This window comes from Sapajus apella, unplaced genomic scaffold, assembly GCF_009761245.1.
Source record: "Sapajus apella isolate SASKATOON/1434 unplaced genomic scaffold, GSC_monkey_1.0 scaffold56, whole genome shotgun sequence".
Taxonomy (NCBI): Eukaryota; Metazoa; Chordata; class Mammalia; order Primates; family Cebidae; genus Sapajus; species Sapajus apella.
In genome coordinates, this window is record NW_022436996.1 from 14360162 (window position 1) to 14386511 (window position 26350).

Genomic DNA, 26350 nt, shown 5'->3' on the forward strand with positions numbered 1-26350 from the left:
CCCACCTTGGACTGTGGTCATTTAAAGCCTCCCCTACTAGAGGATGAGGATATGATTCTTACACCTGCCTTCCCTGGTCCTATTACTCAGCTCTGCAGAAAGAGAGAAAGAGGAACATAGAAGTGTAATTCAAGTAAGAGGTAGAATTAGGTCAAAAGCTGGATCAAGACTGGGTTGTGTTTAGGATTAGAATTGGGAAAGGGTTCGTCAATTCTTTTTATTTTTATTTTCTTTTATTGCATTTTAGGTTTTGGGGTACATGTGAAGAACATGCTAGATTGTTGCATAGGTACACACATGGCAGTGTGATTTGCTGCCTTCCTCCCCATCACCTATATCTGGCATTTCTCCCCATGCTATCTCTCCCCAGCTCCCTACCCTTAACTGACGAATTAAGGGTTCGTCAATTCTTAATCCCACCTACTAGGCGGCGCCCGCAACCTCATTCGGGTCAAGACGTCTCGGGTTTTGGAATTTAATTACCTGTCTAGCAAGTTTCTTTCCTGCCCTGCTGTCCCTTTAAGAAGGTGAACCAGGTGAGGCCGGGACTCCGCCCCCGGCGCTGGCCCCGCCCCCCGCCCCCGCCCGGCTCGCCCAGTCCCTCGCGACCTGGCCCTGCTGTCCGGGCCACTGTCCCAGGTCCCGGCCCGGCGCCATGGAGCGGCGCTGGCCCCTGGGGCTCGGGCTGGTGCTGCTGTTCTGCGCCCCGCTGTCCCCGGGGGCGCGCGCCAAGGAAGGTACCGATCCCCGCCCTCGCGCCCCCACCCCACCCAGGGGCCCGGCCGGCACCCCCCTGCAGGAGCCGGCATTCCTCGGGAGGCCCCGTTCCCCGCGCCCCACGCCAGCTCCCTCGCTGTGCCCGGCTGCCCGGCTATCGACTGGCCAGGCCCATCTTTGGTCTTTAACCCCAAGCGGCTGCTCTCCCGGGTCAGTCACCCCCACTCCCGCAGACCAGCAGTTTGGCCTGGGAGTGGAGAGGGAGTTCCTGACGCTTGCCAGGAAGCAGCACCTGCTCCCGCACCCCTGCTGCATTCCCAGGCAGTCCCAGCTTCAGGTGCCCACCCCAGAGACCTGAGCCCTTGGAAGTTGAAGGTGGGAAGTCGCCTCCTACCAACCTAGGCCAGGGACAGAGAAACCTGCCTCCGGGAGAAGGGTTAGGACCGACGCCTCAGGGGCTCCCAGTTGTCGGAGTGGAACCTTCCACGTGAAAGCGGGAACACCCTCTCTGGCCCTACTACCCATCCCACCCACCCACCCCCCGCCCCCCGCCCCCCGCCCCCCGCCCCACTTCCCAGGCAGGCAGCTGTGCCTCTTATCCCCACTTCACGGCTCTGATCACTGGCCAAATCAGGCCAAAGCAGGCTTCCGACAGTGGAGATGAGCTTCCCTACCCATGAAACCCCTTCCGACGTCCTGGGTCCACCCTGCCCACGTCTTCCTGACCTCCACGCATTCCAGTTCTGCAGCTGATGGGTGCCCCAGACTGCAGCAGCCTGGGTGACTGAGCGCCTTGTGAGGCTGCTCTTCCTGCATTGACTTAGGTCAAAGACCCAACACTCCAACCCTTTTCTCATTCTGCCTTCTTTCCTTCACACGCAGAAAGAGGAGTGAAATCCCTTGAGCTCTTCACTCCTCATTCCTGAGCCCTTTTTCTCCCCTAAGCCTCAGGAAGTCACAGCTTTCAGGAACAGGATGTTGCAGACTGGGGCTGGAGCCCCAGAATGGGGAATGTGGGCTACAGGGGCCCCTCCTCCCCCAGAGGTGTTAGGCTTCTTTTCTCCCCACTCTCAGTTACTCTGATGGACACAAGCAAGGCACAGGGAGAGCTGGGCTGGCTGCTGGATCCCCCAGAAGATGGGGTAAGTGTCAGGGAAGGGAAGGATCTTGGAAAAGTAGAGGCTGAAGGCCAGTGGGGAATGGGGTGGAGAGGTGGGTGGAGGAACAGAGAAAAGAGCAGGAAAAACTGGAAGTATCTCCTCAGGGAGGGGGAGAAGAGGCTGAGTCAGAGCCTCCTGAATGGGACATGGGGTAGGGGGGGTCAGACTTCACCCCAAGAAGAACACTTGAATGGCCTGGCTCCTCCAGTGAATACTGGGGAGTACTGTGAATACCAACTGATGCCTGTGAGTGGGAGATGAGCTCACATCCCCTGGGAAAGAATGTGCCATCCTGAGGATGACTGAAGGCTGCGGCCAGTGCTTTGCTGGGGGAGGGACAGAAAAGTCAGAAAGGCATCCTCAATCTGAGACCCATTCATCCCAATGAAGTTGCACTGATAGGCTTCAGGGGGTGGGGGAAACCCCATGAAAGTGTATTCTAAATTCTGTATATGTATGTGAGCATTTTTTTCCTAGAGAGGCCAGCCAAAGCTTTCATCAAATTCTTCAAAGGGTCTTTGACTCCTCCAAAGTTAAAAGCTGCTTCCCTAGAGGTTTCTGAGCCCTTAGCTCGTCCTCCGCACCTCCTCAGGCAGACTCCAGGCACACCATGCATTCCAGCTTTTTGAAAGTGTCAGAGCTTGTTCCAATTCCCTTCCTTCCTTGGATGTTCCTAAGGCCCGGTGAACAGGTTGTGGGGTGAGTCCCAGAGGGCATATTCAGACTCAAATGCAGAGAGCACCTCTGATGATGTAAGAAAAACCAAACTCAGTTTCTTCCTACTGCACTCTCAACACAAATCACTTCTGTGACCCGTGGTCACCAAAATGTGTGTGGGGATTCCTCCCACCTGCAGTCAGTTCTGTGGCAGATTCTTCAGTGGACACTAGCTAAGTGTCCTCTAATCTTATTGAGTTCTTACACTGATCATTGGCCAGGTCAGGCCAAAGCAGGCTTCTGACAGTGGAGGTGAGCCTCCCTACCCACGAAATCCCTTCTGAGGTCCCCAGTCCACCCTGCCCACTCCTGGCTCACAGAAGCAGGCTCCTCCTGCCCTCCACCCATTCCAATTCTGCAGCTGATGGGTGTCCCAGGCCGCAGGAGATAGCCTGGAGACAGCCTCAGGTTGAGGGCTCAGCCCCACAAGATTGCCCCACTCTAGACACCAATCACAAGTAACAGTTGTCACCTATACTTCTGTTCCATCAGCAGTAAACAGGTTTACCTGACCCCCTCCTCAGGTTCAATTAATTTGCTAGGATGGCTCACAGCACTCAGGGAAACATTTTCTTACATTTACTGGTTTATTATAAAGGATATTACAGAGGATACCATGAACAGCAGATGCAATAGCTGCATGGGGCAAGGTGTATGTGAAGGAGGCAAGCCGCCCTGCAGGAACCAAATAATGCTCTGTGGTCCAGAAGCCCTAAACCCTGTCCTTCTGGGCTTTTATGGAGGCTTCAATACATAGGCATGATTAATTAGATCATTGGCCATTGGTTCTCAGCTCAACCTTCAGCCCCTCTACCTTCCCTGGAAGTTGGGGTTGGAGCTGAAAGTCCCGACTCTCCAGTCGCAAGGCTGGTTGTCTTCTGCCAACCAGCCCTCCCCCAGCCCAGTCTAGTTCCCTTCCCCATCAGTCAGCTCATTAGCATGTAAAAAGACATTTGTCACTTTGGGGATTTTGAGGCTTTAGGAGTTGTTTGCCAGGAAATGAGGACAAAGACCAGATATATATATTTTACAATTCACAGCACCCTTTCTGCCAGCAGCACAGCTGGCCACAGAACCTCAGGGGGCTGCCTAAGTCGCTGGAGCATCTACACTCTGGTTCTGGAACTCCTTCTCTCAGGGTTTCCTTCCTTACCCAAGTACTTGAGACTTGAATCCAGCCTCTGTCTCTGGTGTCAGGGTTACTTGCTTTCTTTCCCTCTGGGTCCTACAGTCCTGGCTCTGTTCTCTGTTCTCCCACAGAGTGGCCTGTAATTAGAGCTAACAGACTAAACCACAGTGGATCCTCCAGGAGGGGCCGTTTGGAAGATCTTGTATTAGACCAGCCCTAATAGGTGACATTTCATAAACCAGCTAGTCACCCACAATGATAGCTGCAGGTCCATCTGCTGGCTCCCATGGGCCTTCCTTGGGCCCTTGACACGTCCACCCAAATAACTCTTCCCTAATTGGACTGAATGGCAGTAAGGCCTCTTTCTCAGCTCAGGCAAAACAGTCCTGCATGCTAGAAGGGCAACGAGACAGCCAGCAGTCACATACTCCCACTATCTACCTTGTCCCCCTCCTTCTCTCCATCTTTTCAAAACACACACACACACACACACACACACACACACACACGCCCGCACACACAGGCGTTCAGGTCCGGAACGCACCCATGTGGCAGCCAGCAGCGCCTGAGTGATAAGCAAAAGCATCCTGACTGCTGATCCTGGACAGCAGGTGTTTGGGTCCAGAATGCTCCCATGTGGCAGCCAGTAGCGCCTGAGTGATAGGCAAAAAGATCCTGACTGCTGATCCTGGACAGCTGGTTTTCCCCCATCTGTCCCTGCTGGAACTGGGAGCAGCAAGTCACAGCTGGGAACATCTGCTGCTCCTGGCTCCAGCTGCAGTGGCAGCAATCTGGCTAATGAGCTGCACATTAACCACCCACCACCCTGTCCACCTGACCCCTGCCATGCCTTCCACTTGGGCTCCCCAGCACAGCCTGCCTTAGGAGCAGACTCTTGGTGCCTTTTTTATTCCAGCTTCCTTGCCTTTTAGACACCCTTTGCCCAATCTTTGAACTCCCTAACATAGTGCAGAAATATGTGCCTCATAGCAGCTTCTATTTCTGCCCCACCTCACCCCAAATTTTGTATTAACGATTTTTTTTTGTTTGCATTTTCCCAGAGCTGAAGGTAGAAATGAGGGCCCCCTCATTATCATGGAATGGTAAAAACCCAGGGAAATTGAACTTTCTAAGACCCTCAATCTATTCTGCATTAAATTATGGGGTTGCAACAAAAATGTCAATGGAGCTTTTAAAAATTTCTCTGACAGGAAATAAGAATAGTTGAGAAGAGTTTTTGAAGAAGAATAAAATGGGAGACTTGTCTGATGAGCAGATATCAGAACCATCAGCTATAATTCAAACATATGGCTTGCACAAGATCACTCAGGTTAATGGAACAGAATAGAAAGTCCAAAAACAAACCCACATATGTGAGATTTTAGTATGTGATAGCATTGGAATTGCAAATCAATATGGAAAGTAACAACTAGTGAATAAACTAACAATTAAACATTTGTAATTATTTAATAAAAAGATAAAGATATATCTCTCCATTATACACAAAATTAATTCTAAGGAAACTAAAATCTAAACCTAAAAGCCAATCTACACAAATTTTAGGAAAAAATATAGATCATTATAATCTTGAGACAGGAAAATTTCCCAAGCCAAGCATACAACCCAGAAATCATGAAGGGAAAGACTATAGATGTTATTATGTAAGAAATTTACAATGTATGTCTACTATCAAAGACATCATTAGCAAAGCTAACAGGCATGGCAGACAGGGAGAAAATATTTGAAACATACATTTGAAGCAAATGATTCATGTCTATAATATGTTAAAAACTCATCCAAATGAATAATCAAAAGTTAATAGAATATCAAGCAAAGGTTATAGGCAGATAATTGCATAAACATATAAGTAGCCAATGAACAAAAGAGGAATATACAACCTCCTCCTCTAAGAAATGTAAATTAAAACGGTATGAAGCTGTGCTTTGACCTTGGGATTGGCAAAAAGCAAAAAGGTTATTAATATTCTATGTTGATGAGGTTTTGAAAATGACGCCTCTTGCATTGCTGGTGCAAGTGTAAATTGATAAATCTTTTTTGGAAGACAATTTGACAATTATAAAATTTGTAGTATATCTACCCTTTGATATAACAGTTCCATGGGAATCTTACATTAATCTGTACATGGTTTCTTAAAAAAAAAAATAGAAGCTGTCTAAATGTCCAATAATAGGTGAATAACTAAATAACTTATGGCCTTCTCTACAATGCAGTATTATTTATGGATTGCTAAAAAAATAAAAATAAGATAGCTCTATATACACTTGTGGCTATCTTTCAAAAACTTATTATTTGTGAAAACAGAAAGTAGGTTACAAAATAACACTTGTATGATCCCATGTTAAAAGCAAAACTCAGGAACATTCAGACATTTCTCTGGAGGCACTGAAAATGGTCTGGAAAGTTTTGCTACAAATCGTTGCATGGCTGCCTCTGGGAATGAGAGTGGAAGGGTAAGGGTGACGGAATGAAACTTTATTCTAAGTCTTTTTTTTTTTTTTTTTTTTGAGACGGAGTTTCGCTCTTGTTACCCAGGCTGGAGTGCAATGGCGCGATCTCGGCTCACCGCAACCTCCGCCTCCTGGGTTCAGGCAATTCTCCTGCCTCAACCTCCTCAGTAGCTGGGATTACAGGCACTCACCACCATGCCCAACTAATGTTTTTGTATTTTTAGTAGAGACGGGGTTTCACCATGTTGACCAGGATGGTCTCGATCTCTTGACCTCGTGATCCACCCGCCTCGGCCTCCCAAAGTGTTGGGATTACAGGCGTGAGCCACCGCGCCCAGCTATTCTAAGTCTTTACTCTTTGACTTTTCACAAGAAGCACACAGAGACATAATAATTAAGAGCATGAATTCTGGAGCCTAGGGTGCCTGGCTCATGTCCCAGCTCTGCCTCTCATAGCTGAGTACCTTGGCAAGTCACTTGACCTCCCTGTGCCTTTGTTTCCTCGTGGAAAGTGCTTAAAACTGTGACTGGGCCATGGTAAGCACTATGTTAGTGCCTGCCATTAATATTAAGAAATTTAAGAGTTCTTTTTTCATATAAAAGAATTTAACAGCCTGGCCAACATGGCAAAACCCTGTCTCTACTGAAAACACAAAAAATTAGCAGGGTGTGGTGGTGCATGCCTGTAATCCTAACTATTCAGGAGGCTGAAGTGGGAGAATCACTTGAACCCAGAAGGCAGAGGTTACAGTGAGCCGAGATTATGCCACTGCACTCCAGCCTGTTCTAGAGAGCGAGAACTTTGCCTCAAAAAAAAAAAAAAAAAAAAAAGTTAAGGGGCACAGACTAAACAATATAAAGAAGTCCAGCCAAATCTATCAATTGTTGATTTTGATAATAGCTTTATCTGAAATATTGGAGAGGGTGAGAATCCCCTACACAATTCTGTGTTTTTTCTTACCCTCCAAAAGCTAAGGGGTTTTAATAATTAAAAATAAATCTTGGGTTGGTTGTGGTGGCTCACACACTTTGGGAGGCCAAGCAGCATGATGGCCTGAGGTCAGGTGTTTGAGATCATAGCAAGATCTCATAGCAAGACCTCATCTCTACCAAAAATATATATATATATCCCAGTGTGTTGGCACGCACCTATAGTCCCAGCTACTTGGGAGACTGAGCCCAGGAGTTTGAGGCTGTAGTGAGCTTTGATTACACCACTGCACTGCAGACAGAACAACACCCCTGTCTCTGAAAAACAAAAAAATTCATAAATTTCTCTTGAACAAACAGGAGGGTTTTGTGAATGAGCTTTGCCATGGGGGTACCTGACAGCTCTACTGATAAAATAACTGGACTACATTAACTGAAGGGACCAGTTTCAACTAGGGATGTTAAGGGACATTTGACTTGCCCATCCTATATCCAAATAAATCCTCAACCCTAAACAGTCTACCGTCCTGGAGCTGAGGGGTGGGGAGAGGCAGGACAAATAGCATGAATGAGAGGCTCTGACACCCATTGCTTCTCCATCAGCTCTAAAAACCAAGGGTTTGGGGAGCAGGCAATGATTTGGTCCTTGACTCTGATTCCTTTCTTGCAGTGGAGTGAGGGGCAGCAGATGCTGAATGGGACACCCCTGTACATGTACCAGGACTGCCCAGTGCAAGGACGAGGAGACGTTGACCACTGGCTTCGCTCCAATTGGATCTACCGCGGGGAGGAGGCTTCCCGTGTCCATGTGGAGCTTCAGTTTACTGTGCGGGACTGCAAGAGTTTCCCTGGGGGAGCTGGGCCTCTGGGCTGCAAGGAGACCTTCAACCTTCTCTACATGGAGAGTGACCATGATGTGGGCATTCAGCTCCGACGGCCTTTGTTCCATAAGGTGCTGCGTCCCTCCATGCCATCTCAGTCCTGGTGCAGATCCCTGCCTGGCTCCTTACTGGGTGCCAGAGAAGGTGGCAGAGACAGGAAAAGGGTGCAGAGGTAGAACCATGAAAAGAATTTGGCACTTGAGGGCTGGGCATGGTGGCTCATGCCTGTAATTCCAGTGCTTTGGGAAGCTGAGTTGGGAAGATCCTTTGAGGCCAGGAGCTTGAGACCAGCCTGGGCAACATAGCAAAACTTCATCTCTGCAAAAAATTAAAAATCACCTGGGCATGGTGGCCCATACCTGCAGTCCCAGCTACTCAGGAGGCTGAGGCAGGAGGATCTCTTGAGCCCAGGAGTTTGAGGCTGCAGTGATCTATGATTGTGCTGCTCCAGCCTGGGCGACAGAGCAAAACCCTGTCTCTAAAGAAAAAAAAAAAAAAAAAAAGAATGTGGCATTGGAAATCATAAGGGCTAGATTTGATTACCTGCCGTGGCCTGACTTTGGGAGTGTCATTTAACCTCTCCAGCTTTTGTTTTGTAGTCATAAAATAGTGACAATAATAGGGCCAGCTGTATCTATTTTAGAGGCTTTTATAAGCATCCACTAACATCCCAGGATGCCACAGTGGAGGAGGGAGGTGTAGCATGGAAGTATCTAGACTTTGCCTATCAATACCCGCGATGTTCATATGCAACACACTCCCGTAGTATGGCTGGAGTCACGTAGCAAGACAGTTCCCTGCAGGCTAGCATTCTAACGCATCCCTTTCTTTCCTACTCAAGAAAGCATACTGGGATGTGGAAAAGTCAGGAGCATTTTATGATAGAATGTGCTCTTGTTTCTTTCCAAAGAGAAAATGTGGTAAAGTTTGTTCTAGTAATAAATTGATAACGACATGCTCTATAATTGATCATGTTATTGGCACTGGGTTTGGAAACGCCTCTGAATAGTAGAAATTTTATGGACTGTAGAGTTGCATTGCCTAGCTCCATGACCTGGTAGCTGTGTGGTCTTGTATAACATCTTAAACTTCTATTAGCCTTGGTTTCCTCATCTATTAAGTAGAGACAATAAGCCATACTACCTTATAAGAGGATTTCTTGAGCTAAATAGCAGAATGCACATAAAATGCTTAGCCTGGCACCTCACATATACAAGACTCATTGTTCGTGGTTGTGTAAAGTACTAAGCAAACGATTGTTTCTGTTATGTGGGAAAGAAGCAGGACTTTGCCATCGCTCCCCTTTCTTTCCCACCCTCTACCCAGGTAACCACGGTGGCTGCAGACCAGAGCTTCACCATTCGAGACCTCGCATCTGGCTCCGTGAAGCTAAATGTGGAGCGCTGCTCCCTGGGCCGCCTGACCCGCCGTGGCCTCTACCTTGCTTTCCACAACCCGGGTGCCTGTGTGGCCCTGGTGTCTGTCCGGGTCTTCTACCAGCGCTGTCCCGAGACCCTAAATGGCTTGGCCCAATTCCCTGACACTCTACCTGGCCCTGCTGGTTTGGTGGAAGTGGCAGGGACCTGCCTGCCCCATGCGCGGGCCAGCCCCAGGCCCTCAGGCCCACCCCGCATGCACTGCAGCCCTGATGGCGAGTGGCTGGTGCCTGTGGGACGCTGCCACTGTGAGCCTGGCTTTGAGGAAAGTGGCAGTGGCGAGGGATGCGTTGGTAAGAATGGAGGTGGTGAGAACCTAAGGAACCATTGTGGAGGATTGCAGGAGTACCCGGGCAGGGAAGGAGGCCAGTGCTCCATCTCAGTGGGTTTTTAACCTGAGTGTCCCAGAGCAGCGGACACACACATGCAGAGATGTTTCTGGTAGAAGGGATTGGGGCAGGAAGGGGTGGTGGTGGTTCCGCCTGTGAAAACATGTACGGAACCACTATTGTGCTGCATTCTCTCTCTAGCCTGCCCTAGTGGCTCCTACCGGATGGACATGGACACACCCCATTGTCTCACGTGCCCCCAGCACAGCACAGCTGAATCTGAGGGCGCTACCAGCTGTACCTGTGACAGTGGCCATTACAGAGCTTCTGGGGAAGGCCCCCAGGTGGCATGCACACGTGAGTCCAGGGTGTGGGGCATGGCCATCTGGAGGGATGGGCTGGATCTTTCCTGAGACTTTGTCAGGGTTGGATTTTTCCAGAGCTTGTCAGATATTGGAGACAGTTCAGGGTGTCAGGCACTTCTAGTCGCTGCCCTGGTCCCCTGCTCTCCCTAGAAGAATGCAGAAATGTAGTCAAACCCAGCAGAAATCAAATTTCCCCAGGAGGACTTCAGAGGACATCAAGGACTGGGTGATGGAAGAGGCCAGGGATCAGCAGCTTGGGTGACAGCAAGGTCGGCTCCTACTGATGGCTCCTCTTCTCCCACAGGTCCCCCTTCGGTCCCCCAAAACCTGAGCTTCTCTGCATCAGGGACTCAGCTCTCCCTGCATTGGGAACCCCCAGCAGATATGGGGGGACGCCAGGATGTCAGATACAATGTGAGGTGTTTCCAGTGCCAGGACACAGCACAGGATGAAGGGCCCTGCCAGCCCTGTGGGGGAGGCGTGCACTTCTCTCCGGGGGCCCGGGGGCTCACCACACCTGTGGTGCGTGTCAATGGCCTTGAACCTTACGCCAACTACACCTTTAATGTTGAAGCCCAGAATGGAGTGTCAGGGCTGGGCAGCTCTGGCCATGCCAGTACCTCACTCAGCATCAGCATGGGGCATGCAGGTGAGAGGCTGGGAGGGGCTGGGACAGGGACCTGGCGGAGACAGAAGGGCTTAAGACCACAGGGACAAATGGATGGGTAGGAAGCAATTGAAGAGTTTCAAAGGAAGCCAGGCGAGGTGGTTCACACCTGTAATCCCAGCACTTTGGGAGGCTGAGGTGGGCGGATCACAAGGTCAGCAGATCAAGACCATCCTAGTTAACATGATGAAACCCCATCTCTACTAAAAATACAAAAATTTAGCTGGACATGGCGGCACAGGCCTGTAGTCCCAGCTACTCAGAAGGCTGAGGCAGAAGAATCGCTTGAACCTCGGAGACGGAGGTTGCTATGAGCCAAGATCGAGCCATTGCACTCCAGCCGGGGCAACAGAGTGAGATTCTATCTCAAAAAAAGAAAAAGGAAAGAAGGAAAAGTTACAAAGGTTATTTCCTTTTCCTTCTATATCTGACCTTATCCCTCCGGATCCTCAGAGTCACTGTCAGGCCTGTCTCTGAGACTGGTGAAGAAAGAACCGAGACAGCTGGAGCTGACCTGGGCAGGGTCCCGGCCCCGAAGCCCTGGGGGGAACCTGAGCTACGAGTTGCACGTGCTGAACCAGGTCAGGATGCCACTGACAGATGGTCTCCAGTGTCTGTGCCCAGGCACATGCCAACATTCCTAGCTTGGGGTGTGGGGTAGGAGGAATTCACCCGAAGTCTACTGTGTGGCCTTCTCAGGACAAAAGTCTTTGAAGAACCCTGTCCTAACCATTCTCACATGCCCTGATCATCTAACCATCTCATGTGCTCCAATCCCTTCTACTGGAAACATCTCTGCATGTGTGTGTCCGCTGCTCTGGGATACTCAGGTTGAAAGCCCACTGAGCCAGAGCTCATGTGCCCCTCCCCACGTGCTCTCATGCTGTCCATCACATCTACCCGGATCTGGCTCAGCACTGCCCACTTAATGCAAGTCCAACCCACAGGACGAAGAACGGCACCAGATGGTTGTAGAACCCAGGGTCTTGCTGACAGAGCTGCAGCCTGACACCACGTACATCGTCAGAGTCCGAATGCTGACCCCACTGGGTCCTGGCCCTTTCTCCCCTGATCATGAGTTTCGGACCAGCCCACCAGGTGTCGTATCTTGTGTTCTGCCCCAACACACACACCTGTCGTCCCACTGAGGCAACTCAGCTCCATTTCCACGTAGCGACCTTTCATCTTCCTCTACACACACGCACCCACACTCCCTTCTCCCGGGGGTAGGGGACAGACACCAACCCAACACTCCCTGAGATACCTGACCCTAGGTGTACCCAGGGCCCTGCCCTTTAACCCCCTCCCTCCTATGGACCGTGAGCCCCCACACTTCCTCACCCCTTTGCGCCCACAGTGTCCAGGGGCCTGACCGGAGGAGAGATCGTGGCCGTCATCTTCGGGCTGCTGCTTGGTGCAGCCTTGCTGCTTGGGATTCTCGTCTTCCGGTCCAGGTGCCAGCTCCTGCCCCCTCCCCAACCACCAGCCCTGGGTCAGAAGCCCCTGACCGCAACCCCAATTACCCTCCCATCCCCTGCTACCAAAGCTCACACCCATTCTGCACTACTTCCCATTTCTGGGGAAGATTCAGCCAGAGCCTTTCAGACCCCTGAGGTGGTCCTGGGGCCCTAAGGAGCTTATCCCCAACCCCTACAGGAGAGCCCAGCGGCGGCGGCAGCAGAGGCAGCGTGACCGTGTCACCAATGTGGATCGAGGTGAGCTGTGTGCACCTGCATGTGTTGCTACATGTGTGTGCACACCTGTGTGTGTGTGTGTGTGTGTGTGTGTGCGTGCACGCATTGGGAGGTGCCACTGGGAAGGGATCAAGGGACCCACATTTGCTAGGCCACCTCTGGGGGTGCATGTGGGGTTTGTTGTCCCCAGAGCTCTTGTGTTTTGTTACCTAATTAATTCTGGTTAATTAACTTTGTACTGACAGCCCCCCAGTGGCTCTGATGTGATTATCTGTTAGTGTCCATTAGCTGCTGCTGCTGCTGTCTTGTCACCCTGGGCAGCCACTCTGGGCAGCCCTCCCCATCCTGGGGGCCAGGCCCAGGCTGGAGGACGATTGACGACATCCTGCGAAGCTTGTGAGCTTCCTGCTTGTCACCTCATTAGGTGCCCCACAGAAGGGAGAGTGAGTGGTCCATCCAGGCAGCCGGGGTAGGAGCCAGGCGTGGCTCTGTCTGGGAATGTGAACGAGGTGCAACCGACCGGAGCAGTATGGGGACTGGACACTGAGAAGATTGGGCAACTCAAGCAGCTAATATGCTCTTCGGGTGTGGATTCTGGCCACCACCCTGGACCTTGTGGATTGAGGACAGGGGAGCTTTGAGCACAGACAGGGAGAAGAGAGGCTTCGTTGCTAAGGATAGACTTTCTCCCACCTCAGCCATAACAGGAGTCTCCTGGGAAACGGAGGTGTGGAGAAGTGTGAGGTCTGCTGCTGGCCCCTCCTGCTCACCCTCACACTCTTGAGCCCTGATGTCCGAACTCCCTGACCCCCTGTTCTCCCCACAGAGGACAAGGTGTGGCTGAAGCCCTATGTGGACCTCCAGGCATACGAGGACCCTGCACAGGGAGCCTTGGACTTTACCCAGGAGCTTGATCCGGCCTGGCTGATGGTAGACACTGTCATAGGTGAAGGTAATCCTGCCGTGCGTCACAGCAGGCCCCCTCTGTGGGGCAGCACAGAGCCGCCCTCAGGCCCCTTCCTTCCAGCACCTCCCTGGGGAGCCCAGCTGACTTCCCTGGCCCAAGAGTTTCCAGATGCATTCACTCTCTGCTCTGCTCTGTATCCTCTTTGAACTATTGTGTTCTTGTTTAAAACTCCTCATCAGGTGCCCTGGAGCAACCCCTGCCTCCTACACGCTTGTTTCTATAGTTAGGGAGTTTCTGATAAAGGGCATTAAACACATCATCTTCAGCCATGGAGGTGTTGCTGTGCTGAGGGTCCGGATGTTCTCCGATGATGCCCAAATGTAGGAGTCATTCCCTCCCTAGCCTGGCATTCCACCCCATCAGAGGTCCTGTGTCCTTGGGCTGCCCTGATCCCTTGGGTCACCAGAGGAAATGGATTCAGCAGAGAACAAAGCTTGGCGTTGTCTTTGCCAATTGTGCAGCCAAGCCAGGCAAGCTGGGATCAGAGGAGCTCACAGAAGAGAGGTGGCCATAGCCAGCGTCCCTGTCACTTGGGTACTAGCCCTGGACTGGCTTGCCCTTCATGAGCACGGCCCAGTCCTGCTGCACAGGGCTCATTCACCCTGCACTACTGAGCACCTATGGTGAGCCAAGAACTGTCCAAGCACTGGGAGACAGTGGGGACTAGGTCATGGCATTGCACTCCAGCTCCAGACTCTGACCTTCCCCAGGAAGGACAGCCCACATCCTGTCCCAGGAAGGGCACTCCACACTTCTGATTCTCCAGAAAAGAAAAGGGCTGGAGAACTGGAGGGGTTGCTGCCTGCCCCCTGGGGGAGCCTGGCAGTGCATCAGGCCACAGCTTGTTTTCTTTCTACCCAGGAGAGTTTGGGGAAGTGTATCGAGGGACCCTGAGGCTCCCCAGCCAGGACTGCAAGACTGTGGCCATTAAGACCTTAAAAGACACATCCCCAGATGGCCAGTGGTGGAACTTCCTTCGAGAGGCGACCATCATGGGCCAGTTTAGCCACCCACACATTCTGCATCTGGAAGGCGTCGTCACAAAGAGTATGAGGAGCGGTCTCCCTTAGCTGGGGACGGGAAATGCAGGAAGGAGCAGTGAAACCACTGAAAGTAGAGGGAGGATGTGCGGCCAAGGGCAGGAAGCCTGGTTCTGAGTGTGATACGTGTGCTCTGTGTCTCAGGAAAGCCCATCATGATCATCACAGAATTTATGGAGAATGGAGCCCTGGATGCCTTCCTGAGGGTGAGGAGGGCAGAGGACCAGCTGGGGAGGGGAATGCACCGTGGCACCCTGGGCACTGAGAGGAGACCCCGCCCATCCCCTGACTCACCCACCCACCCTGCTGCAGGAGCGGGAGGACCAGCTGGCCCCTGGGCAGCTAGTGGCCATGCTGCAGGGCATAGCATCTGGCATGAACTACCTCAGTAATCGCAAGTATGTCCACCGGGACCTGGCTGCAAGGAACATCTTGGTGAATCAAAACCTGTGCTGCAAGGTGTCTGACTTTGGCCTGACTCGCCTCCTGAATGACTTTGATGGCACGTACGAAACCCAGGTGAGAGCCTGGTACAAACCGAATGCACATTCCCACTGCACCATAATGTGCTAGTCATATAGTCACGTGTATAGAAGCACAGACTTGTGCTCAGGTGGACGCCATAGCTTTCCATCCCTGACCCACGTGCCTTCTTAGGGAGGAAAGATCCCTATCCGTTGGACAGCCCCTGAAGCCATTGCCCAGCGAATCTTCACCACGGCCAGCGACGTGTGGAGCTTTGGGATTGTGATGTGGGAGGTGCTGAGTTTTGGGGACAAGCCTTATGGGGAGATGAACAATCAGGAGGTAAGCCCCAGAATAGTCTTCCTCATCTTATCTCCAACGCACACCTGTCTCCTCCCAAGGTCCTCCCATGGCCTTTTCCTGCAAACATCTTTATTTATTCATGACCCACAGTTTTTCTGTACTCCTGGTTCTCCTGGTCCTTCACCTCATGCCCTGCTCTCTTTACTCTTCCCACCCCGATCCTCTCACTGTGATCTTCCCCCCTTGGTCCTCCCACCTCCTCCCATCCTGCCTAGGAGCAATTATCTTTTGTGAACATCAGTTTCACATCAGCCTCCAGGTTAGCTTGCTACTCTAGAGCATCCTCCTGTCCCGCCCTGCAGGTCATGAAGAGCATTGAGGAGGGGTACCGGTTGCCCCCTCCCGTGGACTGCCCTGCCCCTCTCTATGAGCTCATGAAGAACTGCTGGGCATACAACAGTGCCCGCCGGCCACACTTCCACAAGCTTCAGGCACATCTGGAGCAGCTGCTTGCCAACCCCCACTCCCTGCGGACCATTGCCAACTTTGACCCCAGGTAACCATGCTGGGGAAGGACTAGGGAAACTGGAGGCAGCTCAGGGAGAGTGGAAATGGGCATTCAGCCACATCCTCCGAGTGCTGGGCCTGGGGAGCTCTGGACCAAGTCCAGTGTATGAGGCAAGTCCAAGTGTATGTGCCCTTGGGTAGAGCCCAAGAGGTCAGCTTTAGATTACTCATATTTGCAGAAAATCATTTACAGCTGGGCCTCAGTTCCCTCACTTCACCTGGGCTGGGGGGGGTCCCCATCTTTTCCCTTCTCAGGCTGCCTCACCTAGGACACTCATGGAGCCATCCTTGCCAATCCCACTCTGTTGTGCTATGGTCTGGTCTTGGGATACATCCCCTTCCATAGAACAATTTCTGCATGTGGAGGAAAGGGTCATCCATTCATGACGTTTGTAGGACCTATTGGTGCGAGCTGTTTGCTGGACATTAGAGATACAGCTGCACTTTTTTTTTTGAGACAGAGTCTCACTCTGTTTCCCAGGCTGGCGTGCAGTGGCACGATCTGGGCTCACACCTCTGCCTCCCGGGTTCAAGCGATTCTCCTGCCTCAACCTCCGGAGTAGCTGGGACTACAGGCATGCACCACTGCTACGCCCGGCTAATTTTTGTATTTTTAGTAGAGACAGGGTTTCACCATGTTGGTCAGGCTGGTCTCGAACTCCTGACCTCGTGATCTGCCCGCCTCAGTCTCGCAAAGTGCTGGGATTACAGGCATGAGCCACCGCACCTGGCCAATACAGCTGCACTTGTGACCCGGTACCTGCTCCAGGGAGCTTGGGCAGCCAGGCTGGGGTGGGGTAGGCAGGAGCAGCCTTGCAAGATTTGGGAAGGCTCCTGGGTCACATGGCTAGTCTGGAGGAGCTGAGGGCTGGCAGTTGCAGACAGTGTAGGATGACTGCAGCTTTGTGTTTGGGAATAGTCATGAGGCTGGAGAGACAACCAGAGTCAACACAAAGAGGACCAGCCCTGTTGAGAAGCTTGGACTTTACCCTGAGTGCAGAGAACCAATTCTTTTTTTATTTTATTTTTTTTATTTTCTTTTTGAGACAGAGTTTCACTCTGTCACCCAGGCTGAAGGCCAATGCCATGATCTCGGCTCACTGCAACCTCCCCTTCTTGGGTTCAAGCGATTCTCCTGCCTCAGTCTCCCAAGTAGCTGAGATTACAGGTGCCCACCACAACACCCAGCTGATTTTTGTATTTTTAGTAGAGACCAGGTTTCACCATGTTGACCAAGTTGGTCTTGAACTCCTGACCTCAGGGGATCCACCCACCTTGGCCTCCCAAAGTGCTGAGATTACAGGCGTGAGCCACTGCACCTGGCCGAACCAATTCTTAAAAACTGTCCACAGGAGAGGATGTGGTCAGAGTTGCGTTTTACCAAAAATACGGCCTGAATGTAGAGAATGAACTGATGGGCAGGGGATGGGGGGCTCAGGTGGGGGAAACAGACAAGGCTGTATTTAAGTGCTTTGCTGGGTAGCCAGCCTGGCCAACTGGCCTCTGCATCCAACCACCATACATAACCTTGTTTCTGGGAGAAAACATGTTCTAAGTTCCAACTTTTGAAACTATCTTTTGGAGCACAACTCTCTCATACACTGGAGACTGCATGTGCTAATCTTTCTGGAATGCTGGATATTTTTCCCCCAGCAGATTTACTTTGCTAATGGTTTTTGGCTCTGGCGAGCTTTAGTACAGGAACACTCATTGTATTGCGGGTGTCAGAGTGCAAGAATAACAGCCAACGTTTGAAGGTGGTGAGGAAGGACTGCTCCCAGAACTCAAGAGGCCACTATGGAAAAAGGCAGGACCACACCCAGGTGCCAGGGCCCCTACCTTCAGCTTCCTCTCAGACAGGAGACGTCCATGTCTTTTTTTTTTTTTTTTTTTTTTTTTGAGACAGAGTCTCTGTTCCCCAGGCGGGAGTGCAGTGGCGTGATCTCAGCTCACTGCAGCCTCCACCTCCTGGGTTCAAGCAATTCTCCTGCCTCAGCTTCCCGAATAGCTGGGATTACAGGCGCCTGCTACTACACCCAGCTAATTTTTGTATTTTTAGTAGAAATGGGGTTTCACCGTGCCCCAGGCTGGTCTCGAACTCCTGACCTCAGGCTATCCGCCCGTCTCAGCCTCCCAAAGTGCTGGGATTACAGGCGGGAGCCATCTTGCCCTGCTGACTTCCATGTCTTAACCAGCCCCTGTCAGGTGCCCAGAACAGCCATTCCAGCAGGGGACAAGCTGGTGGTCCACTTCTGTTGGGACCTCCCAGGACAGTTCCTTCCCTAGGTCTGTCGACATAGCAGGACTGCCAGCCAGCTGCTGTTGTGAGCACACCAGGAAACAGGCCAGGAAGTGGCCTCACAGATAATGGTGGGGTGAATCCACTCTAGATGATCTCTGTGCCCAGACACCGAACTTCAGTGTTTCCTGCTGATGCTCAGAGGTCAACCAGATCAGCCCCGGTTCCACCACAAGGCTGACGCAGCCCATATCGCACAGGGTGACTCTTCGCCTACCCAGCCTGAGCGGCTCAGATGGGATCCCGTATCGGAGCGTCTCTGAGTGGCTCGAGTCCATACGCATGAAACGCTACATCCTGCACTTCCACTCGGCTGGGCTGGACACCATGGAGTGTGTGCTGGAGCTGACCGCTGAGTAAGGAGCTGGGGCTGTCTGGGCTGGGAGGACTGCGGGGGTGGAGCGTCCAGAGACTCACGGCCTCCCCACTTCCTTGCCCACAGGGACCTGACGCAGATGGGAATCACACTGCCCGGGCACCAGAAGCGAATTCTTTGCAGTATTCAGGGATTCAAGGACTGAGTCCTCCTCTCACCCCACCCCCAATCAGGGAGCAAGGAGCAAGGACAGGCCAAGGTCGTTCATAGTCACTCCCTGCATCCCTTTCCACAGCCTACCAGACGTAGGCTATCGATGCTGCTCCTGCCCACTTTCGGAACCCTGCTCTGCACCCCAGAAACCTCTTTGTTTTAAAAGGGAGGTGGGGGTAGAAGTAACAAGGTGATCATGGCAGGGAGTTGGGGGTTACTATATACACAAACATACACATATATATTTTTGTACATAAACAGGAACTGATTTTCTGCCTCCATCCCACCCATGAGGGCAGTAAGCACTACAAAAGAGCCAACTACTGAGAATTCTGGAAAACAAGGTTTTTTTTATTTGTAGCTATAGCTACAACCTGGCAGCACAGGAGAGGGTGGGAACGTCCTGGAGGGAGTACAAAGGCTGCTCGGGGGCCGGCCGAGGGTGTGGGTGCAGCAGTGAAAGCAGCAGCACTAAACCTGGTGCCCCTCAGGTGGGGTCCTGGAGGACGGTGGGTAGTCCCTGTGGGATGGGCGAGGACTACACCCCAGGGTGGGGAACTCTGCACCCCAGGCAACCTCGGGCCCAGGGTCAGGGCACCTGGGATGCTAGCGTGGGGCTGGGAATGGGAGGGGCTAGACATCAAAACAATAACTGAGGTGGGGGCAGGTGGTCTCAGTGTGGGTGGTCCACAGTGGCCATGGGCTGCAGTCTGCAGAGGGCCACTCCTTACTCAGGTCTGGGCTCGACCAGTGTGGCACTTCCGACAGAGCACGTGACCGTCCAGGGGGAAGCAGCCATTGTCATCTGCCTCAATCGACAGGGGCTTCCCGCAGTCCTGGGAAGAAGGAAGGGTGAGGGGCACTGGACCGAAGGCCCCTGCCCTGCTCCATGCCACCCCACCCCCGTGCAGCTCCTTCTTAGATTAGAAAGATGCTTCGTGGCTCAGAGCTGGTGTCATCAAACTTTCCAGCCACACCCAAGTCCTCGTCCCTATCCCACTTCCAGTCACCCAATAGGCCCTTCCTGCAAGAAGGCAAGCAGTGGGTAGAGCTGCTTCCAAGGCGCATGCTCCCCTGCCCACCACCACCCTAATAAAATAGAGGTTTGGGGGCCTCTCCCATCCTGCTTCACCTCCATTCGAAGATCTCTCAGGTCCTGACTCCCTATCCCCTGCCACTGTAAAACACCATGTCCTTCCCTCCTATTGGCTGGTCCCCTTTCTTGGCTTCTCTATGACTCAAAGTGATCTCAGATGCCCCCCAGCCCCCTTTCCTGCCGTGGCAAGGAAGCATTTGGGCAGGGCAGATCTGGGTGCTACCATGAGCCACCCTCAAACTCACAGCCCTGTTTGCTAAATGCTGGTGATTTCCACCACCCAGTTAGTAAGCAGCATCTCCCACCACTTCCTGGTCAGAGCCAGCACAAGGAGCCCAGAGGGGTGGCTGACCTCACACTTGTAACACTTCATGTGGAAGTTCTTGTCCAGGGCGACCACTCGCACGGTCTCATCTCTGCCAGGCTCAGGCATGATGGGCTCTGAGCAGACGGAGCACCTCGGGGCGTACTGCCTGGGAGGGGCAGAAATGGCCGGCAGTTAGCCCAGGGGGGCCAGGGCTTTCAAACCCTGTGTGCGCAAGCAGAACCCAGGTTGTGCAGCAAAGAAGGGGACTCCTCTGCCCTGCATCTCTAGGTGGAGGAAGCTCACTAGAAGGGCCTAAGACTGAGCCACCATATCTGGCCCTCGTCAAAGGGAATTTCTTGCCTCACCAGTCACTCTTCCAAAGCAAGGGAGAGTCACTCTCCCACACACCAGCCACGGTCCATCCTTACTGTCCCATTCACACTGCAGCTTCTGCAGAAAGCCAGCCCTGAAGCACCCATCCCATCCCATCCTGGTTCCCTGACCCTTGCCTTCCACCAGTCCTCTGACCCCACGCACCACTGCCTCTGCCCCGACTGCCTGGCAGTGTGGAGCGATGTGAGTCATGGCCACCCCCGGAATCCTGAAAGTGTTTCCCCCAAACACCCCTCAGAGGTGGGGGTCAGACTGTGCACAGTTCCCACAGCTGCACTGAGGTTCTGCGGATCAGCCTGACAAAGTAGCCACCTTCTAAACACTGTTTCTGTGGAGAAACCAGTATTCCCAATAGCTGATCTCCAAAAGAACTTTTAGAACCCAGCCTGTGTGTGAAATGAAGTCACTCTAGCCCACTTCACTAAATGCTGACATACACCCAAAATAGGCCTCAGTGCATCAAGGGTGAGGGAGGGACTAGCCACTCCATGCCCAGGCCTAAAGCCCCTGGACAGCTACATCCAGATGACTTGGTCCCTGCTGTCTACAGATAGGACATGGGACCAGAAAGCAAGACCAGGGGTTTGGGCTGTCCTGAGGCCAGGGTAGCAAGCGGCCTGACTACCAGACCAGGTGTGGCCGGAGCCCAGAAGGCAGGTCCTCACTTGTGGTAGTCGGGGACACAGTGGGGCCGGTTGGCCTGGTCCACGATGAAGGAGGTGCCCTCCAGGGGACGGGCGCAGATCACACAGGTGAAGCACTGCGGATGGTAGGCTTTGCCTGTGGCCCTCAGCATGCGGTCGGTGATGGGCTGCCCACAGGTGTTGCATTTCTCCAGGGTATCCTGAGGAGGCAGCACAAGGAGGTTGGCTAGGAACCAGCACTCCTCAGCCGGCTTCCAGGGCCCGACTGCCCAGCACAGCCCGACTCACAGTGTAGCAGCCCTCGCAGTACGGTGCCCCCTCCAGGCTGTAGAACTGTTGGCCCTGGAGCTGCTGGGCGCACTGGTGGCAGGTGAAGCAGGCGATGTGGAACAGCTGCCCCAGGGCACGGACGGCTGGCTGAGCCCGGGCCAGGGGCTGATGGCATCGGCCACAGAGTTCTGGGAAGGCCAGAGAAGATGGCAATAAATAAAAGGAAGTAAGAAGGGCTGCGAGGGATCAGCCAGCTCAGATGGGGAGTGGAGCCACAGCCCTGGCCCCCACCGGGATGTGGGGCAGGGTGGGGGTGACCTGGTGGGGGGGGGCTCACCATTGGCGGCCACCGTCTGCCTCTGAGGATGCTCCATGTCCTGCATTAGTTGCTGAGTCAGCTGCTCCAGCTCCTCCACCTCCTTCAGAGTCAGGGGCCCTGGGGCCCCCGGGGAACGCACCTGCAATCCCAACACTTTCTTCACACTCTCAAGGGCCACTGCCTCCCAGAACTCCCCAGGCCAGCCTACCCGGCTTCTTCTGAGAAGGTCTTAACTCCCAGTTCGTGTCCCAGATGCTCAGGCTAGACCCTGAAAGCTTCTGCTTTGTCCCCCCACCCCCCCTACCCCCAGCACCACACAAATAACAGGGGAAGGGGATCTAAGCCTGGATCTCGTCCAGCAAGACATTTCCACCCGCTTTGCCCAAACCCCCTGAGCAGTCACAGACAGGCCAGAATAACTGAGCGGACGGAGGCCACGCACACAGCAGCTCGGGTCACTGAAGCACCAGACACTCCAGGGCCACGCATCACTCCACAGAGCATGCTCAGACATCGCCCCATGGAACAGGGGCACGCAATGGCGTGCACGCACGCACACACACACCTACCCGGCCTGCCTGCTGCTGAGCAGCCCCTGTCAGCGTGAGGATACAACACAGGCAGGAATTGTAGGTTAAACCCCCAGAGCTGTCTGCAGGAGCCCAGCCCCACCCCCACACAGAGACTCCATCCCTCAAGTGAAGGGCTTCTGGACTAGCTCAGAAGCCTCAGAGAAGGTCCAAAGGCCACCTCCTACACCAGCCCAACCTCCCATTTGGGGATCCCGGGGACCGGGGTGGGGGATGGATGTTAAGGACAGCGCTGCCAGTAACCCTGAGAACTCCGGGAGGGGCTGTCTGCCCTGCACCAGCCCTGCCAGGAGACAATCCCACAGGAGCACGTGCACGGGTGGGTCTTTTCTATGTCTGGAAAAGCCTACCCAGGACCGCAGCCCCATCCCTGAGTGTGCTACCTGCAGATGCCTTCATTCCCATAACACCTGGAACCTCCACAGCCCCCCTGCTACCTCCTCCCACAGCCCCTCTCCCCTCAGCCCTGGCAGCCCAGCTCGTCCTTCAGAAGCAAAGAATCCTCATCTGTATCACCTCCCATGGGCATCTCTGTTCATCAGGACACTCTGTCCAGCACTGTCCCCTCTGCCAGCCTGCACCAATGCCAAACTTCCCTCCATCTCAGTCACCTTCCATTATGGGACACCCTTGACCTCACATTTACCTCCAAGTCCCTTGCCAGCCATCATCTGCCTCTCCTCTTCCCTATTCACATCTACTATGTGAACCCAGAAAAGTTTTAGTTCCCCCACCCCCAACCCACTCCTGGACTTTGTCCTCCATGCTCCAGCCTGGCCCCTTGACCATCTACTCCTGCAAGGCTCACTGTCACTCCAGGAACCTGCAGCCACCCGCAGCTATCTGGCCCAGTCTCCAACCCCAAGTCACACCACCACCCGCTTCCTGTTTCTGCTTCCAAGCTGCAGAAATCAGTGGAGAGATGGCTGAACACTGCAGAGTGAGCTCACAACACTGCAGAGCCCTTGAGCCCTCCAGCCCTGCCGTCCCCACCACAGCTGTTCCAGAACTCTCCTTCTCCTGAGCCCCCACCTTCTCCTGAGCTTCACCCCCTCAATTGCACCGTGACCTCAACTCGCACATGGCTGAGAACATGGAAGCCAGCCAGCTTAACCTCCCTCATCGTCCTTCCCCTCCACACTGCAGCCACCCTGTCCTTGCTGTCTGGGATGCGTCTAGGGGGAGGGGACATCACCAAGATCTCCTCCAGGGCCCGAAGCAACTTGCCCCTCCTCTCCCACAACACTCACCCTCCGTCAGCTGCTTCCCTGGGTTACACAAGTACCTGAGCCTTCTCCCCCAACCTGAGAAAACCACAAACACACCACAGACTCACACTCACATCCTCACACATACGTACCCCTACACACCACTCACATGCACACACACATAACCACATCACACACATACACTCAAATACCACACCCCTCATACATTCACATCCACACATATATACCACACACACACATCACTCACATGCACACTCACACTCAGATATAACACACCAGGCCAGGTGCGGTGGCTCACACCTGTAATCCCAGCACTTTGGGAGGCTGAGGCGAGCAGATCACTTGAGGTCAGGAGTTTGAGACCAGCCTGGCCAACATGGTGAAACCCTGTCTGTACTAAAAATACAAAAATTAGCCGGGCATGGTGGCAAGTGCCCGTAATCTCAGCTACTCAGGAGGCTGAGGCAGGAGAATTGCTGGAGCCCAGGAGACGGAGGCTGCAGTGAGCCAAGATCATACCACTGCACTCCAGCCTGGGCGACAGCCTACACTCTGTTGAACAAAAACAAAAACAAAAACAAAAAAATACCACACACTCACACACACTATTCACATGTATATACATATACACACACCACTTGTGTGGATATGTGTGAAAGTGTGTTTGTGCACCACATTCGCTTGTGCACATACTTTCACACATATACACACAACCACACACCATACACATCAGACACGCCTCCACACTCACACATGCACATACTCACATACACATACTTTCACACATACAATCACACCACACATCACACAACCACTCATACATTCATGCTTACACATCCACATACATACACTCACCTACACATATGCCATACCCACACCCACACACTAACACACACACACATCACACACACACACACACACACACACACCCCACACTCACACCACTGACACAGTCCTCTCCTTCCTCCTTTTCCCTGCCAATCTTTAAGACCAGGGTCCACCAACAGCCGCACTTCTCCCCACCCACTCATCCTCCGCTCCTCACACTGTGTTCCCACCACAGGGCACAAACGGGCCATCCCAAGACTGTTGCCAATTTCCCAACAGTCTAATCTCTAGCCTTGAGTCCTCACTCCCTCCAACGCCCCCGCTCAAGAGCTCAGCTCTCTTCTCCAAGTGTGCCCGGACTCTTCTTCCTGCACCTCCCCGTCCCTGCTCCCTGCACTCCCTGGGAAGCTCCTCAGCTCTGACCCTGACCCTTCGGTGTCACAGTGTCACTGCGCCCCATCACCACGCCAGACGTCCCTGGCCCTCTCTTGAAACCTGGCCCTGCATTTCTAACTGAATGACGGCCCCAGCTGAAAGTCCTCTTGGGACCTGTTGCTCAACCATATGACAGCTGGACCCCACCTCTTCCCGTCAAACAATTTCCCCTTCTGGACTTCTCTATTTTGTCAGCAATACTATCATCCACCCATACCCCCAATCTCCAAATCACCCTGAAGATTTTTTTTGGCTCTTCCCCACAGCCTTGTCTTCCAATTGCTCATCGCTTGCTAAGTCTCCGAGGCTCTGCCTTCCCAACAGCTCTGGCACACAGTGCTCACATGCGGGGCTGATTTTTCATTGCAACTAATGTTACTATTGCCCAAGAGTGAACACACACACAGCACTGACCTCCCTTGAATACACCTCCCTGCTGGTGAAACTTTCCAGAAAGCTTCCAAAGACACTGCTTTCACCAGCCCTCCTGACCCACCCCACACCTACTCAAAAATCATGAAAGACTCTCCAGTGCTCAAGAGCTCCTTGGTGAGCCACTTCACCTCCTAATCCCTCCAGCCCCATTTGCCTCTCCAAGTAGAATTCTATCATTTTCCCACAGGAACCTTCCACTTTCTGTTCTCCAAACATCCCTTTCCTCTCTGGATTCTTAAGTCCTGCCTATCCTTCGAAGCCTTTCCTAACTTGCCAGGCCCCGAGTTGACTCCTGGGTCTGAGTATTGGGAGTCCCTGCAAAGCTCGCTGGCCCCTGGCATTTTTTCCTATGCTGTGTCTGAGGGTATGCAGACATCTACACTATCAGTATGGATGTTTGGACTGGATGACCATCAGAGTCATCTTAGTCACCAGAAATTGGACGATCTTACCTCCTGAACTACAAGGCAAGAACCATTGTGTAATTACAGCTTTTCTATTTTGAGTATTTATGTGCTAGATACAGAACCCAACACTCTCTAGGTATTAGCTCACCTAATCTTCACAACCACTGTATGGAGTACATAATGTTAAAGATGGAGAAACTCAGGCTCAGGGTTCACCTAACTTGCCCAGTCTAAGGACTTGGGAGGAGAAGCTGAGCCAGGAATTCCATCCTAGGTCCATTTGGCACCTGAAGGCTGAGCTTTTTGCAGAGATCTCTTCCCTCTTGTGTCCCAGTCTCCTGGGCACAGAGCACAGTGCCTGGCACTTGGTGGATGCTGGCTCAGCCCATGTTTACTGGGGCTGACTTATCTTCAAGCCCTCGGGCAGAAAGAGTGCTCAGAGGAGCAGGGAGATTAACACAAGAACCAAGAATGGGAAAAACCGCCGGGCGAGGTGGCTCAAGCCTGTAATCCCAGCACTTTGGGAGGCCGAGGTGGGTGGATCACGAGGTCAAGAGATAGAGACCATTCTGGCCAACACGGTGAAACCCCGTCTCTACTAAAAATACAAAAAATTAGCTGGGCATGGTGGCGTGTGCCTGTAATTCCAGCTACTGAGGAGGCTGAGGCAGGAGAATTGCCTGAACCCAGGAGGCGGAGGTTGCGGTGAGCCGAGATCGTGCCATTGCACTCCT

General features: G+C 52.9%; 2 protein-coding genes across 4 annotated transcripts in view; one reads left to right on the plus strand and one right to left on the minus strand.

Annotated features, from left to right (window-relative positions):
* The first annotated feature begins 578 nt into the window (after window positions 1-578).
* EPHA1 (EPH receptor A1) lies at window positions 579-18976 on the plus strand. The gene is made up of 18 exons (XM_032245159.1): window positions 579-737; window positions 1792-1859; window positions 7792-8073; window positions 9329-9731; window positions 9969-10124; window positions 10437-10781; window positions 11253-11380; window positions 11747-11897; window positions 12157-12253; window positions 12456-12514; window positions 13320-13445; window positions 14322-14507; window positions 14645-14706; window positions 14813-15019; window positions 15158-15307; window positions 15631-15824; window positions 18335-18490; window positions 18577-18976. Exons 1-18 carry the CDS (start codon window positions 656-658, stop codon window positions 18653-18655), a joined length of 2931 nt encoding a protein of 976 aa, XP_032101050.1. The 5' UTR covers window positions 579-655; the 3' UTR covers window positions 18656-18976.
* Window positions 18977-18993: 17 nt separating this feature from the next.
* Window positions 18994-26350, minus strand: part of ZYX (zyxin) — a 10207-nt gene continuing 2850 nt past the window's right edge. For all 3 annotated transcript variants that reach the window (XM_032245162.1, XM_032245161.1, XM_032245160.1), the window contains 5 exons: window positions 21711-21831; window positions 21392-21561; window positions 21125-21303; window positions 20112-20232; window positions 18994-19499 (listed from right to left, as the gene is read on the minus strand). In XM_032245162.1, coding sequence (XP_032101053.1) covers window positions 19395-19499; window positions 20112-20232; window positions 21125-21303; window positions 21392-21561; window positions 21711-21831 — 696 coding nt within the window. In that variant the 3' untranslated portion in view covers window positions 18994-19394. The remainder of the gene's footprint in view (window positions 19500-20111; window positions 20233-21124; window positions 21304-21391; window positions 21562-21710; window positions 21832-26350) is intronic.